Source organism: Narcine bancroftii, chromosome 4, assembly GCF_036971445.1.
Source record: "Narcine bancroftii isolate sNarBan1 chromosome 4, sNarBan1.hap1, whole genome shotgun sequence".
Taxonomy (NCBI): Eukaryota; Metazoa; Chordata; class Chondrichthyes; order Torpediniformes; family Narcinidae; genus Narcine; species Narcine bancroftii.
In genome coordinates, this window is record NC_091472.1 from 286,422,745 (window position 1) to 286,439,303 (window position 16,559).

The window sequence follows — 16,559 nt, forward strand, 5'->3', positions numbered from 1 at the left end:
GATTAAATTAGATCCATGCCCTGTTTGGTTTTTCACTTGTACAGGATAAACTTCTATTGACATCGGAAGGGAAAGTTTTAGCTTTTAGGACGTTGATAGCCAGACGAATAGTTTGATGAAATGGAAAGAGAAACTCGCGTTAACTCGCGCACGATGGTTACGTGATTTAATGTCATACCCAAGCTTAGAGAAAATTAGGTATAATAAAGATTAAAAAGTTACATTTTGTTTCTATTTTACCAACTCCTTGGCAGATCTGAAATTGGAAAATGCTGTAAACTCTCAGCAGACTGAGAAATAGAGATGAATCTTGTTGGTCCAGGATGGGTCGGCATAAATGTAAATTAAAAAAAATGTTGGTACTGCTGCTATAACAGCAGCCCTGGTGCAGAACCAGGGAGCGAGCAGAGTCAACACTGCTCTGAAGGGTTCAACTACCCAGTCCTAATGGTGATGGCTCCATTCTGGCTTTAAACGTTCTGTTAAAGCAGTCTACAGTGTTTGTAAGTAAAATTCTACAATTGCAGAAGTCTGCGCCCTGTGCTTGGCAGCAGCCACAAGGGGTTTCGGACTCTGGGGAGCAACGGACTGACTCAGGGCACCAGTAACAGGGCGAACAACCCCGTTGAGGAGCCACATAGGAGACGACCGTACAGGGAAGGTGACCACAGCAGCGAACCAGCGAGGGGCTCAGCAGATGAGGTGCCTAACCAGGTTCTGGGCAACACGGTTGGGGGGACTTGCACAGGCTCATGGGAATCCAGTATCAGAGCTGGGATTTGAGAGCGTTGAGGGCAAGAAGGGCTCCTGAAGGGCCTCGGGTATTGAAGGCTTTCTGATTGTGTCAGACGTTTGGATCTTGAGCTCGGGTTGCCATTGAATTGCACAGGAATCTGTTTGGCAGCAGCGTCTGTTAGAGCACTGGAGGCGAATCCTCAGACATTCACTGACTCTGAAGGGACTCTCTTTTGCTTCCCTTACCTTATTGGGTGCTGGGTGAGACTAATGGCAACTGTCTGCCTGCCTTATGGCAGTTTTGTATGATGTGTTCTGTATTATTACATAATAATAAAGAAGAAATTAGAATCTTAAATCTACTCTCAAGAACTTTATCTACACTTAACACTTCAGTACAATTGATGGTGTGGTCTCCACCTCCTCTGCTGAAGTCAGTGATCATCTCCTTTGTCTTAATGATGTTGAAAGAGAAGTTGTTGTCTTGACACCATTGCCATTAAACTTTAAATCTCCTTCCTGTATCCTGTCTCATCATTATTTGATAGCTTGCCTATGATTGTGGTAATATTTGCAAATTTGAAGATGGGGGTTGGAATGTTATTTGTCTTTACAGACCTGGGTGTAAAGGAAGTAGAGTAGCGGGTAAAGCACGCATCCTTGAGGAGTGCTGGTGTTGAATGTGATCATGGAAAAGATGATTTTACTCATCTTCTCTGATTTAAATTTCGGCGTACAGCACGGTAATAGACCCTTCCATCTGATGAGCCCGTGGCCTTCAAATACCCCAATCAACCTATAATCCTTGTACGTTTTTGAAGGGTCGGCAGAAATCCATGCAGACACGGTGTGAACTCCTTAAAGACAGTGCCAAATTGGGAACTTGGGCTTCTGTGTTATGCTGACTGCTAGCTAACTGCCGCCCGTAAGATTTTCTTGGTGTCCAGACAGGACAGCCCTGCTTAGATAGGAAGTCAAGTTGCAGAGGAGGGTGGTGAGTCCTTCATCCTGAAGTTTGGGAAGGAATTTTCTGGGTACCGAAGGCAGAGTCTGACTTGGGAATCCTTGGTGTACAGCTGTTGCAGGACTGAGTGGAGAGATCAGCAGGTGGTGTCTGCCTTGGACATGTTCGGCAGTAGGTGGGTCAAGGCTGGCTGGTGGGCTAAAGTTGATGTGAGCCTCAACCGGATTATTGACTGACATTTATTACAAAGCCCCCGACTCCCGCATCTACCTGGGCTACACTGCCTCCCACTCTTTCTCTTGTAAGATCGTGATGGCCTCTAACCTCTGCCCCCTCATCCCTTTTTATGCTTGTTATCTCCTCACCATCTCCAAAAATAGTCTACCTGAAATGTTAACTGTCCCTAGTTGATGCCCGACCTCTCTCAACTCCTCGTTGTTCACCCATGCTTCCATTATCTGTAGATCTTGTTTTTAATTGACTTGAAACCTTAACTTGTTTTTTTTTCTTTCTCATAGAATACTGTCAGGCCTCCTATGTATTTAAGGTAAACAAGAGAGACTGCAGATCTGGAAAATTGGAAAATCCTTCATCAGGAAGGATTTTGGCCTGAAATCATGTCTATCTTTTTCGTTTCCTGTGTTTGAGGGAGATACAGGTACTCCCTGACTGATCTCCAGCATTTTGAGCATTTCTGCTGTGTATTTGCACGGGGAACTCTATGGCTCGTGGAGTCTCAAATGAGTTCCAATTTGTGTGACTAGAACTGAGAGCATTTGTGAAATTATTTTGCGATTTAAAAGAAAGTAAATAGTGGAAATGGAACTCGGAAAAAAAAAAAAGGTGTATACATGTGGACGGTAAAATAGGATTCTTAACTACAAATGAAATTTGTTATTGGTGATTGAAGAATGCAGGAGTGTTCTTATTTAACATGGCAGATGACTGAGTTTGGAAAGTTGAAGAATTTTTTTTTAAATTTTGCCCTCTGAAGTAAGTAGTTGAAGGGAGGTGGTACCTGAGGATTAGATGTAGAACAGGAACAAATGGAATTTCAAACAAATCGGCTACTATCTAATCCTAAGAGTTCGGAATCTTGGCAGCTGGTTCAGCAGATATTTGTCACGATCCTGTTTCACACACTGGACCCTGGGCCCTGTGCTTTCGTTCAATGTATAATTCATTATTGAACTATGTAACTTAAAAATAATTAATTTACACACATTTAATAATCCGAAAAAATCTGCCTGTCCAGCATTTCTGAAGTCTACGTGCTGAATTAATGAATCTATAACTTGATAATATCGACTGTAAAAAGGAAAAGTTCCATTATTGTCACATAATAGTACATTTAGAATGTAACACACATAAAATTCTTGAACTTTTGTCTCCCTTAAGGCAGACAGAGAGTCACCACTTTGACCAGTGCCCCTCTCAGAAACCTACAGCAACTGCTAGGTCTCCCCTCCAAGTATTCACCAGACCTGAGCCTGCTTAGCTTCCAAGATCAGATAATCTCATTGTTGAAGTACTTGAGGTTTTGCAGCATGAAAACAGGTCTTTTGACTAATTTGTCCACTCATTTGTCCTGTTTGGCCCATGCCCCTCAAAACTTCTTTATACCTGACTTTTATTCATTGCAATTATCTTGCCTCTATTTCTTTGGTAGCTTGTTCCACATACATTTCGCTTTTGTGAAAAACGGTCTTTTAAATCTTTCCTCTCCATAAATCTATGCCCTCCAGGTTGAGACTCTCCTATCCTGGGGAAAAAGGCTATTTACCTGATCTATGCCCCTCATCGGTTTACTTTGACTTCATAAACTCCAGCCCCTCCTTGTAGTTCTGTTCACATCCTTGTCAACCTTTTATAGAACATTAATGAAGGCAATGATTTGTGTTGATTGATATTTTGGAATGGGGAGTATCTTTGAAAGAGACGGAATTGTGTAGATATATATATGTATCCAGATTTTGTGACACAGAAAACTGGCAGTTGGGTCTACTGGAGGTTGGCTGTTCATGAGGAGTTTGGAAAAGTTGAGGAGGAAAGAGCAATGGGTTGAGAAAAATGCCTGGAGAAAACAAAATACTCTTCACCCCACTCTCTTCATTTATAGAAAGTACAGCAGGGAGGACACCATCAGCCTGGGACACAACAGGCAATGTTCGAGATAGAATCGTCCATCAGGCTGCAAACCTTTGTCCTGTAGGACTGAAGGCGGCCATGCCAGTATATGGATGTGGATTTCATGCACAGTGGAGGTGATGGTAGTAGTCATGGAAGGAAATGAAATAATTTAGAATGCAGGATCAGAAGCCATAAATTGGAAAACGGTGGAGTCATAGCAGATGTTGTGGTTGTTTGTATGGGCATTGAAAATTTCTGTTCTGGAAAAGAAAAATGCACCTCATTATGGTGTTGGTGATTTAAGGTGGGATAGCTCTTAAACTTGATGGGATTGTAGGAGAGTTTTACAGAATTGCCCTTGTACAAATTAAGCACGTTGTTATTTGTACTTAAAAGAAGACCAGTTAAATTTATTCTCTGTATTTCTTTCCAGATTTAACAAAACAATCCCACTGAAGGATGAATATTGAAGGCAAACTTGATCAAATTTTTCTTAAATGCAGCAGTGTAAATGAAATGCAGTCTTCCAGACCGCAAGTTGTGGTGGGCAGCGTTTCTGAACAGCCTTCTATACATATAGGAGCACAAGAAACCGTACTGGATGAGAGGGAGATCTCGCATGAAGAAATTCTTCAACAAGAAACTGTTTTGCAAGAAAGTGCCCTCCCACAGGAAGAGCTTATTTCACACGATGAGCTTATGATCCACGAAGAGACAGTTAAAAATGATGAAGAAGAACATGATGGTCAAGACAGGCTCCCCCAGGAGTTAACATACGAGCTAAATGTGAGTAGATACTGTCATTTGAGTAATTCGTTTTTTTTTATTTCCCACAAGCAGGATGGCTAAGTGTGTGGATCAGCTGATTTGTACCTCTTTTTTAAATCTGGAGTGCACCTTTCTTATCTTGCTATGCTCTACTGAATATTGGCTAGTCTGCCCAGTGCTCCAGTTACAACAAAACCAAGCACCAGGAGTTCAAGTGTTTCCTCCCTTCTTCATCTTTTAAACCAGTAAACTTGTTTACTTAAAACAATAGATAATATTTGTCAGTAAAATGCTGTGTTAAATGCAATAATTTGATTTAAGATTTTGTTGACTCTTGCATGGTGAAGTTTGAATTTTTATGGAGTTTGCAATGTTATTTGATTGGAAGCAATGTGTCATGGTATATAACATACTGCTCACGAAAATAAGATTGAATACTCGAGTCACTATCTGGTGAATTAATTGGAATATGTTCTTTAGGATATTTTTGAGAAAACGTTATAAAATCTCAATTTATAAAATCTTCAAATGATCTTGTGTCATGTGCAGTTTTAAAATCAAAAGCTGACACGAGTCCTGATAGGACTGTGCCTATTTATTATAAGTGGCTTTGAAAGCTTCAAAGGAGTTAGGATGAAAATAATCAGAATTTATTAATCATGAAAACATCAGAAAATTCTTTGTTTTGTGGTAGCATCTCAGTGCAAACATTTCTATAAACCACATTTCAGAATAAATAAATAGTAAAAGAAGAAGACAAAGTAAGGGAGTGTCTGTGGCCTCTTGTTCGTTCAGCAGAAATCTGATGGCAGAGGGAAAGTAGCTGTCCTTGTGCCTCTTCAGGCTCCAGTATCTTTTTCCTGATGGTAGCAGAGTGAAGAGGGCATGTTCTGGGTGATCGGGGTCCCTGAGGATAGAAGGAAAACATGATAATCTGTAGACACCATGTTTGAAATAAAAACTCAATGCTGGAGAAACTCAGCAGGTCAGTATCTTTTATATAGCAAAGGTAAAAAATACATATCTGACTTTTTGGATTGAGCCCTTCATCAAGGTATGGGAAAATGTTGGCAGGTGGCCTAACAAAAGAGTTGACAGTTGCAAAGGCAGGAGGCAATAAGTGGAGAAGGAAGGGAGGGGACAGCAGAGATCAAGGGGAGGGAGACTGGCTGGGTGAAAGGAGGGAGAAGTGGAAAAGAGAAAGGAGGAGGGGGAAGAGGAGAGCAGGTTAGCTAGAAACCAGAAAAGTTGATGTTAATGTCATCTGGCTGGAGAGTGCCTGGAAAAATCAGGTGCTGTTCCTCCAATTTGTGGCTGGTCTTGGTGGGACAGTACATAAGGCCATAGACAGACATGTGAGTGTGGGAGTGTGACACTGAACTGAAATGGTTGGCTACTGGAAAGTCTCTGTTACTGGTGCAGGGGCTGCTTTCTTAAGACATTGCCTCTTGTAGATGTCCACAATGAAGTGAGACTGATGCCCATGATGTCGCAGGCCAAGTTCACAATCTCCGGAGATTTTCCTGTCCTGAGCATTGGCATCTCTGTTCTAGCCAGTGATGCAAATGTTTGTTATTTCTTTTTGTTGGTAAATGAAGGTGTTCACATTTATAACATGCATCTGAAGTATTTTAGTTCAAGTATTTTGGTGATTTCATGGCTGTATATATTTGTATATATTTTTGTATTAAAATAAATATTTAAATGTTTCCTTAAGGGCTAATAGTTGGATCCAGTTTTGTCCACCTATTTACCTCTTTGAAATATTTCTGTGGATTTGGAATTAATTTCAAGGACAAACTAGTGTGCCAACAAATTTTATGTGTAAAATCTCCCAAGCAGGCTGCAACTGAAGTGAGGCCAGAATGCAGGGCTTTCCTTTCCATTTAAATGGGTGTTGTTGAGACAATACTCCATCTCTTGTAGAAAGTCTTATTTAGAGTCTGTTTAGTACTAGGCAGAGATCTGAAGAAGGGTGTGTTGTATAACATTGATCAGTGCATTACTGGACTGAAAGAGTTAATGAAGGAAAGCCTTCAACATAAAGGACCAATGAGTGAACTCTAGAAGTTATTAAGAATGTAGGGGGATGACTTTAAATTGTGAAGTTCATGTGAGATTTTGGAAGAATATCACACAAAAAAATGGAGTTTGTTTCCCCAGAATAACATGGAGCAAGTGGAAAATTCAAAATTAAGGGATAATTGGCATTGTGTTTGAGGGAGATACAGGTACTCCCCGACTGTAATTGGGACTGAAGAATCAGTTCTATCGTGAAATCGGAATTTTGCCTGCTCACATGGAATTCGAAGTTTTAAGCAAACTTTTTAATCAAATCTTTATTTCATTGTGGATTTTTGTTGTATTTGACAAACTATAACAGGACATGTAAGAGCCAAAATGTGTGTACTTACCTTGTTAGTTGGTGTTCCGGAGTCCATAGGTTGGGTGCAGCCATCTTGATTCCTGTGTGCTTGCGTGAATCTTTGTTTGGCACATGCACAGTGGGTTTGCTTATTGAAGTTCGGTTGGTGCATGCATGAGGGTTAAGTGCCCTGATGATATTGAAGTCACACCTTTAACTCTCATGCATGTGCCAACTGAACTCCAAGTACCCACAGTTTGGCTCTTACATGCCCTATATCCCTGTTATATTTTATCAAATACAACATAAACCACATTAATTTTATATTTTTTCTTATATATTTTTAAAAAATGTTGTTGTATGTGCAGATCAATGTAAGTTAAGTAGGTCGTAAATCGGGGAGTACCTGTATAACCAAGCCAAATGAATCAGTTAAGATGCACACATTGGCCACTATTTGATTCTTTGTGGGGGATAGGCTTAAGAGGCTGAATATTGTACTACTAGTCATATTCGTATTCCTTAAAAGAAAGGTGAAGATCCTTTGGCCCATTGTACCCATGGTTCTCTGAGCAATGCCTAATTCTCACTTCAACCTAAGTTTCTCAAATTTCCCAGTAACATTTCCTTCCTCTTGTCCAGCCTGATTCTCTTCCCATTCGTCTATTTCTATAATCGCCAATTGTCTGAGATGTGGGAGGAAAATGGAACGGAACATCTTGCGGGGGGAGCCATGCACTCCCAACACAAATTGAACCAGAATTTAGGATCAAACCCGTAAAACTGGAGTTCATTTGCAGCTCTGTTCGCTGCGCCACTGTGTGGCGCTTCACGTGCTACTGAAACATGCAGCATTTTGATAATTGTTTTATTTTAAATGTGCTCTGCAATATGAAACAACCTTTGCTAGTTAGTAAAGTAATTTGGGTAGAAATTTGTCATTTGAGATTAAATCTCCTCACATGTTTTGTTGTGAGTACTGCATTTCTAAAGTTTTCTTTTTCAATATTTTTATTGGTCTTATCAAATAAATGTTCCATAGGTACATAACAATGAAATAAAGTATTAACAAATCTCATATAGCAATACAAATAGTACTGAGACCTATGTTACATTAAAAAGAAAACACTATACTAAATATCTAATTCAATCCCCTCCCTTCAGATTAACACAAGCAGTCCACTGCTGGTAATAAAATAAAGATAAACATTGGGTTCAAAAACTAGTCAATCTTACAAATTTTGAAAGTAATTAAGAACCCCATAAAGAAACAAAGATTCATTTTGGTAGTGGAACATCTAATTTTGTCCAGTCAGACATGCCATCACATCGAACAACCATTGATTATGAATGGGAGGGACAGCATCTTTCCATCTCATTAAAATGGCCGCCCTTGTGATAAGGGAGGTGAGGGCAACATCATGGGATTGTGAAGCATTCAGAATTAAACCAGATGGCCCGCTCATTCCAAAGAGAGCAATAAAAGGATTTGGAGTCAGTAATATGAAAGACAAGGTATGAAATACCCCTTCTCAAAAATTGGAAAGAGAAGAACTAAACCAGAACATATGGTACAGTCAACCTTCTTCAGTTATACATTTAGAAGAGAGATTAGAATTTAGCCAATTGGACTTTGGAATAGTGGGCCTGGTGTACCACCTTAAATTGTAATAATGAATGTCTAGCACAAAGAGAGGATGAATGTGCTCACTTCAGAATAGAATTCCACATAGTTTCAGAAAATGGCTGTTGTAAATCCTGTTCCCATAGGTTTTTTTAAAAAAAAAAAATTCTGTCCAGGGAACTATCCCTAGAATTTAAAAGTAAGGCCAGATACCATCATTTTCTAATTAGGTTGAAAATTATAAATCAAGCATTTCTAAAGTTTTAATGTATGGAGTTGATTATTTTTGTATGTTCTCCCAGGAGTGGAGGAAGTTGAGAGGAGACATGATTGGGGTATATAAAATTTGAGGACTATAGATGTAGTACATTACAGGAAACTTTTTCCCATAACTAGGTAGACAAAACAAGATGATCTAGATTTAGGATATGGGGAGGAGATGTGTGGATTCTTCTTTCACCCAGAGAATGGTGAGTACCTGGAAGGTACTGCTCAAGAAAGTGTTTGAAGGGGATGCTCACAACATTTAAGAAGTCTCTGCATGAGTGATTGAATCACTTAAGTGTAGAAGGGTATGAATGAAGTGGTGGTAGATGGGATTACTGCAAATGAGTGACTACTGGTTGGCATGGATCCTCCTGATTCCAGGTGGATTTGGGGCAGATAAGAGGGAGTGAGCCAGAGTCCAAGAGTAGAAGTTCATCCTCCATGCCAGGGAGCAATATGCATCTGCATTAGTTGAAATGCAAGCCCACTAATGTATATATGTATAATATGTAAATGTGTGTGTGTGTGTGTGTGTGTGATTGGCATGGAGAATGAATCCTTTCATCTCTCGCTCACTCCCTCTGTTATCTGTCCCCCAACTTAAATCAAACCAAGTTGATGCATCCTCTAAATGAATTGATATTTGTGAATACAGACTGGTAACAACTTGTCACAAATATATTTCCCATCAAGTTCGTGGGATGGGTGGGGGTGGGAGAGTGTTATCAGAGAAAAATAATACTTCATCAATGGAAGGGAAATTAATGCAGGTTACTCAAAATTTCTGCAGTGAAGTGGATTTCATTGGGTAATTATGGGAGAAATCTGGAAAGGCTTAATGTTGGAATGTCTGAGTGTAGGGTCATGTGATTGAAAGCACAGCTGTTAGAGATGAGACAATATAGAATACTTACAAGTGGTTGTGTTGGAGAATTGTAGGTCTGGAACAGGCTATATCATTAGGGAGGTGAAAACATTGAAATAATTTGTTTCTAATCTATGGTTTATAATTGAGCCAATGTACTTCAGCGAATTTGAGAGGTGATGATGGGAGAGTGAGAGGTTTAGGTCATGAGCAACTTAAAATTGAGTAGGATTAATAATTAATTGCTATTCAGGAAACCATGAAAACAGCTGGATCTGGAGATGATGAGTCTGTGGGTAGAATAGTTACACTAGTTCCCATTGTTTACACTACATGAAATACCATAGTATAGTTCTAATTGCACCTAGAAATTGTTGAGAAAACTAGACTGACTTGAATTGTACTTGAGGAAAGCATTTAAACATTTTGTTTAGACAGGTTTAACTGCTCACTCTGGAACAAAATAATTCTTAAAGATGAAAATTTTGGCTATCTTCAATGAAGCTCATTAATTTCACTAAATAATTAGATGATAGCCATTATAGAATGTTCTTTCTCTGAGATGAGCATCAAAAAAAAACTGACCGTGAGGGCAGCCAGTCAGCTCTTGCTGGTAGATGTTAACTGTTTCGAATCCACTTAAGTGGAAGTAAGATCAGGATCTGCACACTTGGTGTATTTAGAGCAGTGAATCTGATATTTTTGAGGTGCTGCTAGATCCCAACATGGAGCCCACTGGTCGAGTTCCATTATATTGGTGTTCCCCAGCATTTTCACTACGCCTCTTGGTACCTTTGCCAGGTTAAATGATGCAGGATCCATGATTGACCTTGATTTCATTTGTATTGACTATTGTAGGCTGTGGACATAAAGCAAAGGGGAAGTTACAATTTTTTTAAATAACTTCAATTCAGTTTAATATTCTTTAATTTTTTTTAGAAGACCAGTAAAAATGTTTGCATGACAGCCAGTGCAACTAAGTGGGGATTTCTTGCTGCACACCTGGAGTCCCATCAGTGCTCAGGCATTTACTGCAGGAGTCTAGAGTGGTTCACTATTACAGAGCTAGTGACCCAGGTTCCAATCTGGTGCTAACTGTAAGGAGTTTGTATGTTCTCTCTGTGTCTGCGTGGATTTCCTCTGGGCACTTTGGTTTCCTTCTACCCTCCAAAAACATGCAGCTTTCGAGGTTAATTGGTGTATCTGGGCAGCACGAGATCGGGAGCCGGAAAGGCATTTGTTTAAAATTTAAAATTACAATAGCAAGTTAAGGCATTGGCATCCAAGCCTGGATAGCTTGAGCCAACTGTGGGCGGTGTGCTGAGGCCCATCATATTTGACTCAGCGAAATGAGGAAAAGAACTGGTGACGTTGTGATCAAGAAATTGGCATTTCTCTCTGTGTACTTGCCTGTAAATTTAGTTATCCCGCAAAAAAGGCAAAGGTCCCAAGCCGGGTTGACTGGGTTTTGCTGACTTCATTCTGATCTTGCCCTGGATTCCAAAGGTAGCCCAGATGGGGAACCTTCCATAGTTTATTGGTAATCAGTCTACTAATCCTGTGTCAGGGATGATCTGGCAAAGGAATAGCAAGCCCATTCATCTCAGTAGCAAGATATGATTATGTTAAGAGTAATATTATTTTTACTTAAAGTTTAAAATTTTTTTTGTTTCATTAGTTCTTAATAGTATTTTAATTCTTTTACATGTTTGGAGATTGACTGTTTTGTCAGCTGGTTTAAACTGGGGACATGCCAATCTTCATGTTGATTTGAGGCTCATCTGACTCATCTGTTGATTACCTTAGGATTTGCCACCACTCTTCACCTTGTCACCCAGCAGAAAGGCAGGTTTGGCTGTAGATCAATAGTGGATAGATAGCTTGACATTCTCATCAAACCACTGGCACAAGGGCTTGGCTGCATGTCAGTGATGTGAATGCATTCCAGTTTATGGTGGCACTTCTATGGATGCTGAGGTCAGTGATGGGGAGGGGACATTTGGAACATTTCCAAATGTTTATTCTGAATGGATCAAAATTAAAAGTGAAGCTACGAAATTGGAAATAAAGGAAGTAAAAATGCAGCTGTGCAAAGTGGATTAGCTAGTATCTGTCAAATACAGATTTGAGAATAAGACTTTAAAGTTTTTTTTGACAACTTTAAGGAGAAGTGTACAATTTTTAACGGAAATATTTTGTCAGCAGTTTTCTGCTGGTTCAGGTTTGTGGGGCATTGAATCCATATTATTGTGCATTGTTGTTTGAGCCAAAGGCTAGCGTCATTATTAGTTGCTGCAAACAATTTTTTTTGGAGGGGGGTGCGGGTGAAGAGCACACTTCTGGAATTGAAGCCAAGATCGGATCAGTGAAATCTTATTGACTGGCAGACCTTGCTTGGGGGCCATTTGGCCACCTTGTACATTGATTTCTTAATCTGTTTTCATGTTTTTAATATGTACAATTTTTAACGGAAATATTTTGTCAGCAATTTTCTGCTGGTTCAGGTTTGTGGGGCATTGAATCCATATTATTGTGCATTGTTGTTTGAGCCAAAAGCTAGCATCATTATTAGTTGCTTCAAACAATTTTTTGGTGGGGGGGGGGGGGTGCTGGTGAAGAGCACACTTCTGGAATTGAAGCCAAGATCGGATCAGTGAAATCTTATTGACTGGCAGACCTTGCTTGGGGGGCCATTTGGCCACCTTGTACATTGATTTCTTAATCTGTTCTCATGTTTTTAATAATAAAGTCTATGTTGCAGAATCTGTCACTGCCATGACCTAATGTTTTTGGAACAGCGTGCTAGGTTCAAATTTTATTTAAGTATCACTTTGTCATTCCAAAGGTAAACGTAAAGCAAGAAATCCAATATACCGAAGATGGTGAACAACTGAAGCAGGATAAAGGGCAACAGAAAGAACCAGTAGATTTGCAAAAGAAAAAGAAAAGGAAGCAGCGATCTCCTTCAAAGGTAATGAATTTAATCTGCACAGAATGAAGAACTTCAGGTCCACACTTTATTGCATGGGAAAGATATGCAAGACAGGAATGCAGTGGCTTGTGTAATTTGTTTACTGCCACTTGGACTTGAAAGGGAAATCTAATAATTTTTGATGATGAATCTAGCAATGAAGCAGTGCAAGATGTGTTTAATAGAAAAATAGCATTCATTCACAAGTGAATCTGAATTCAGGAGTACTGAACTAGTCAGGAGTGTTATGATGGTTTTAGTTAATCCAAAAGAAAAAAAAGACTAATTTTCGGCCCTGAACCACATTTTAAGGATTAATGCAGGAAAGACCGTCCCTACCTAAACTACAGAATAAACTTCAAAATTGTGAAATAACAGTTTATTAATCTGGCAAAAAAGAAAATCAGTGATTCCTTTGTTAAGGGGAGGGGAGTTACAATTTCAATGACACAAACCCTCTCTAGGCTTTATAAAACACTTAATAATAGTCTTGTGGCTCCTTGTGAAAATTAGCAGCTGTTTTTCCATATTTCTTCAGTGAGCTGGATTGTCTGGCTGTGAAACCTCCAGGCAGTCCATCACATTCCTCTTTCAACCCCATCCCCATTTTTCCCTCTGCTCTAATGGTTAATGACCTCTGCAAATGACCAGTTTTACATACAGCTCAGTAACAGGCCCTTTCAGCCCACGAGCCACATGCTGCCCAATCACACCTAATTGACCTACACTCCCAGTAACTCCCAGGAAATTGGAGCACTCAGTGGAAACCCATGCAGACACGGGAAAAAATGTACAAACTTCTTACAGACAGCACGGAATTTGAACCCCATTCCTGGTCGCTGGCACTGCATTGTGCTAACAGCCATGCTAACCTTGCAGTGAATTCTATTCATTTGTTGTTATCTGTATATCCATTTGAAGGTGATCAAATAGCAACATGCATTATTTTTTTGTAAGCTGCAATGTAATGCAAGATCTTATTGTGTGCTTTCTACACTTCATGTGTGTTTAATGTACATTTGACTAAAGGCTTACCTACAGGCTACTAATGTTGATTTCAAGTATGTGGAAGTTTCCTTGCAGCAGGGCAGATAGAGAGAATATTATGGGAACTGATAGATTTTCAAATGAGCAAAACAAAAGAATGTTGACATGAGTAAATTTAGAATAATTATTCACATGGAAAGTGGGGGAGACGGGAACAGCTGCACTTGGTCACAGTATCATTGTCAGGAAACAGAATAATGAACAAGGCATCCCATTTAGAAAGCATAAAAATCTACAGCACAGTACAGGCTCTTCAGCCCTTAGAATTGTGCCAACTCTAACCCACTCTAACAACTGCCTAGTCTTGGGGTCTCTGAAGTGGTCGATATCGATTTCCAGAGGGTGGGACCATCCAGAGGGTTAATAAATGCCAGGGAGTTGATTTCATCCTGGGGGAGGGCCCTCAATTTTAAAATAGTGCCTCCACACCAACCCCCCTCTCCCATATCCAGCAAGGATAGGGGGTACGTGGGTGGGAGGCTTACCTGCCATGATCCTTCGTGCGCTATTATCACACTTCCCCTTCATCGCGCATGTTCCAGCTGGCACTTCGAATGTCGCCATCACATTTCCCAACCCCCCCCCCTATCTTGCACAGTCCAGCCTGCCGCACATGGCCTGCAGACCCTGGGACGCTGCATTTTAACAGGTAAGTGCCTTTTCTACCCCTTAATTTCTCCTCCATTTGGGGGTGTAGGTGGCATCAGATGGAGGACAGAGGGCTCAAAAGCCACACTGTCAAGCCTAAAACTGAACATCGGGCCACCCTACCCAGCACCCTCCGCCCCCCCCCCCCCGCCGGTCCCTGAAGGAGTCGACGGTCTAAATGTTTTTGAGACCCCTTGGCCTAGACTTTCCCTTATGCATAACTCCCCATTTTTCTCAGTTCCAAATACCTAAGAAATCACCTCTTAAAAGATCTGGCAGCATATTCCATGCACTCATCACTTTTTCACTTTGGCGGAAAAACTTGCATCCCCTTGCACTTACTGCCAAGCCCCTTTAAACTATACCCTCTTGTGTTAGCTATTTCAGCAAAAAGCCACTGGCTATCCACATAATCAATGCCTCTCATCGTCTTATGCACGCTCAATCTCCGTCGCTCCAAGGAGAAAAGTTCACTCAACCTATCTTCTAAAGGCATATTGTCCAATCCAGGTAATGTCCCTGTAAATCTCCTCTGTACTCTCTGCTACATCCTCATCCTTCCTGTACTGAGGTGACCAGAACTGAACATAATTTTCCAAGTGGGGTCTAACTAAGGTTTTAGCAGCGACATTACCTCTCAGCTCGATCTCGGGATTATTAAAGGCCAACGCACCATATGCCTTCTTAACAGCACTATCAACCTGTGTTGTGGAGTGGTTTCTCCAGCACTTCTGTGTATTGTATATCAACCTGTGCAGCAGTTTTGAGTGTCCTGTGGACAAGGACCTCAAGATCTCTCAGTTCTTCAACGCTGCCCAAGGTCTTTCCTTTAACATTGTATTCAGCCTTCAATTTTGGCCTATGAACCACTTCTCACTTTTCTGGGTTAGTTTCCATCTGCTGCTTCTTGCCCCATCTGTAATCCTCTGGCAATCCTCCAGATTATCCACAGCACGACCAACCTTCGTGTCATCTGCAAACTTGCTAACCGACCCTTCCACTTCCTCATCCAGGTGATGGATTTTATATTTTAAAAAAATCACAGCGGAACAGATTCCTGTGGAACATCACTGGTCAATGACCTCCATATGAATCATTTACATCTACCTTCTATCTTCTGTGGGCAATCTGATTCTGCATTCGCAAAGCAAGGACACCTTGGTTTCCATGCCTCCTTACTGTCTGATTGAGCCTTGCGTAGGCCAACTTATCAAATGCCTTGCTGAAATCCATGTACACTACATCTGCTGCTCTGCCTTCATCAAGGCTCTTCATTGGATCCTCAAAGAATTCAATAAAGCTCATGTGACATGGTCGACCCCTGATCAAGAGTCCTTCTGGACACCTCTCCTGCAAATTGCGCTGAGCATTCAATAAATGCAAACGGAGATGATGTGGTTTGCACGTGAACTCCTTGGTGATTGTGGGGTGGGGGGGGGGGGTGGGAACACAAACTGCAGATGCTGGAATCTTCATCAAACAATGAGAATCTGGATGACTCAGCAAGTTGGACTGCATTCATGAGTAGAAATGGTCAGCTAATTTTTTGGTTAAGAGGCCTTTATCGAGACTAAAGTAAGAAAGCATGATATCAAGGGGTATGAAAGAGGGGGGAAAAGCTAGGAATGGCCTAGGATGTGATCGTGTTGGACAGAAGGTGGGAGATGCTGAGAGGCATGAAGAGGGAGAGAGCACTGAGAAGGGGGAGGAAAGTTAGAGAAAAAAGGTACGATTCTGACCAGCACAATCCCACCACCAGCACCATCTTAGCCTCTCAACCTTTCACAGTGATCAGTCTCTATGAAACTCTGGTCAGATCTTGCCTCCCCTCCACCCTTCCACCCCATTTGCACTTCCCATTGTAATTGCAGAAAGTGCAAAACTTGTCTTTACAACATCACTGGTCAATGACCTCCATACGAATCATCTACATCTACCTTCTATCTTCTGTGGGCAATCTGATTCTGTATTCGCAAAGCAAGGACACCTTGGTTTCCATGCCTCCTTACTGTCTGATTGAGCCTTGCATAGGCCCATCACCTCCCATCCAGGGCCATATCAACCTATTGCCTGTTTGAGGCAATGTGCTTGCTTGGCTTGAATGCCGCTAAATCTTTCCTTTCAGTCCACCTGTCCAAATGAATTTTAAGAGATATAATACTATTTGCCACTTTC

The 16,559-nt window shown here is 40.8% G+C and overlaps 1 protein-coding gene across 6 annotated transcripts in view; it reads left to right on the top strand.

The window, feature by feature from the left end:
• znf148 (zinc finger protein 148) overlaps nt 1-16,559 on the top strand; it is a 62,512-nt gene that overhangs the window by 32,308 nt on the left and 13,645 nt on the right. For 4 of the 6 annotated variants that reach the window (XM_069935288.1, XM_069935293.1, XM_069935292.1 and 1 more), the window contains exons 3-4: nt 4,263-4,615; nt 12,564-12,689. In XM_069935288.1, the coding sequence (XP_069791389.1) occupies nt 4,289-4,615; nt 12,564-12,689 (453 nt within the window). In that variant the 5' untranslated portion in view covers nt 4,263-4,288. Of the gene's footprint in view, nt 1-2,217; nt 2,358-4,262; nt 4,616-12,563; nt 12,690-16,559 lie in introns of all 6 variants that reach the window. The other 2 variants (XM_069935289.1, XM_069935290.1) reach the window with 2 other exon arrangements.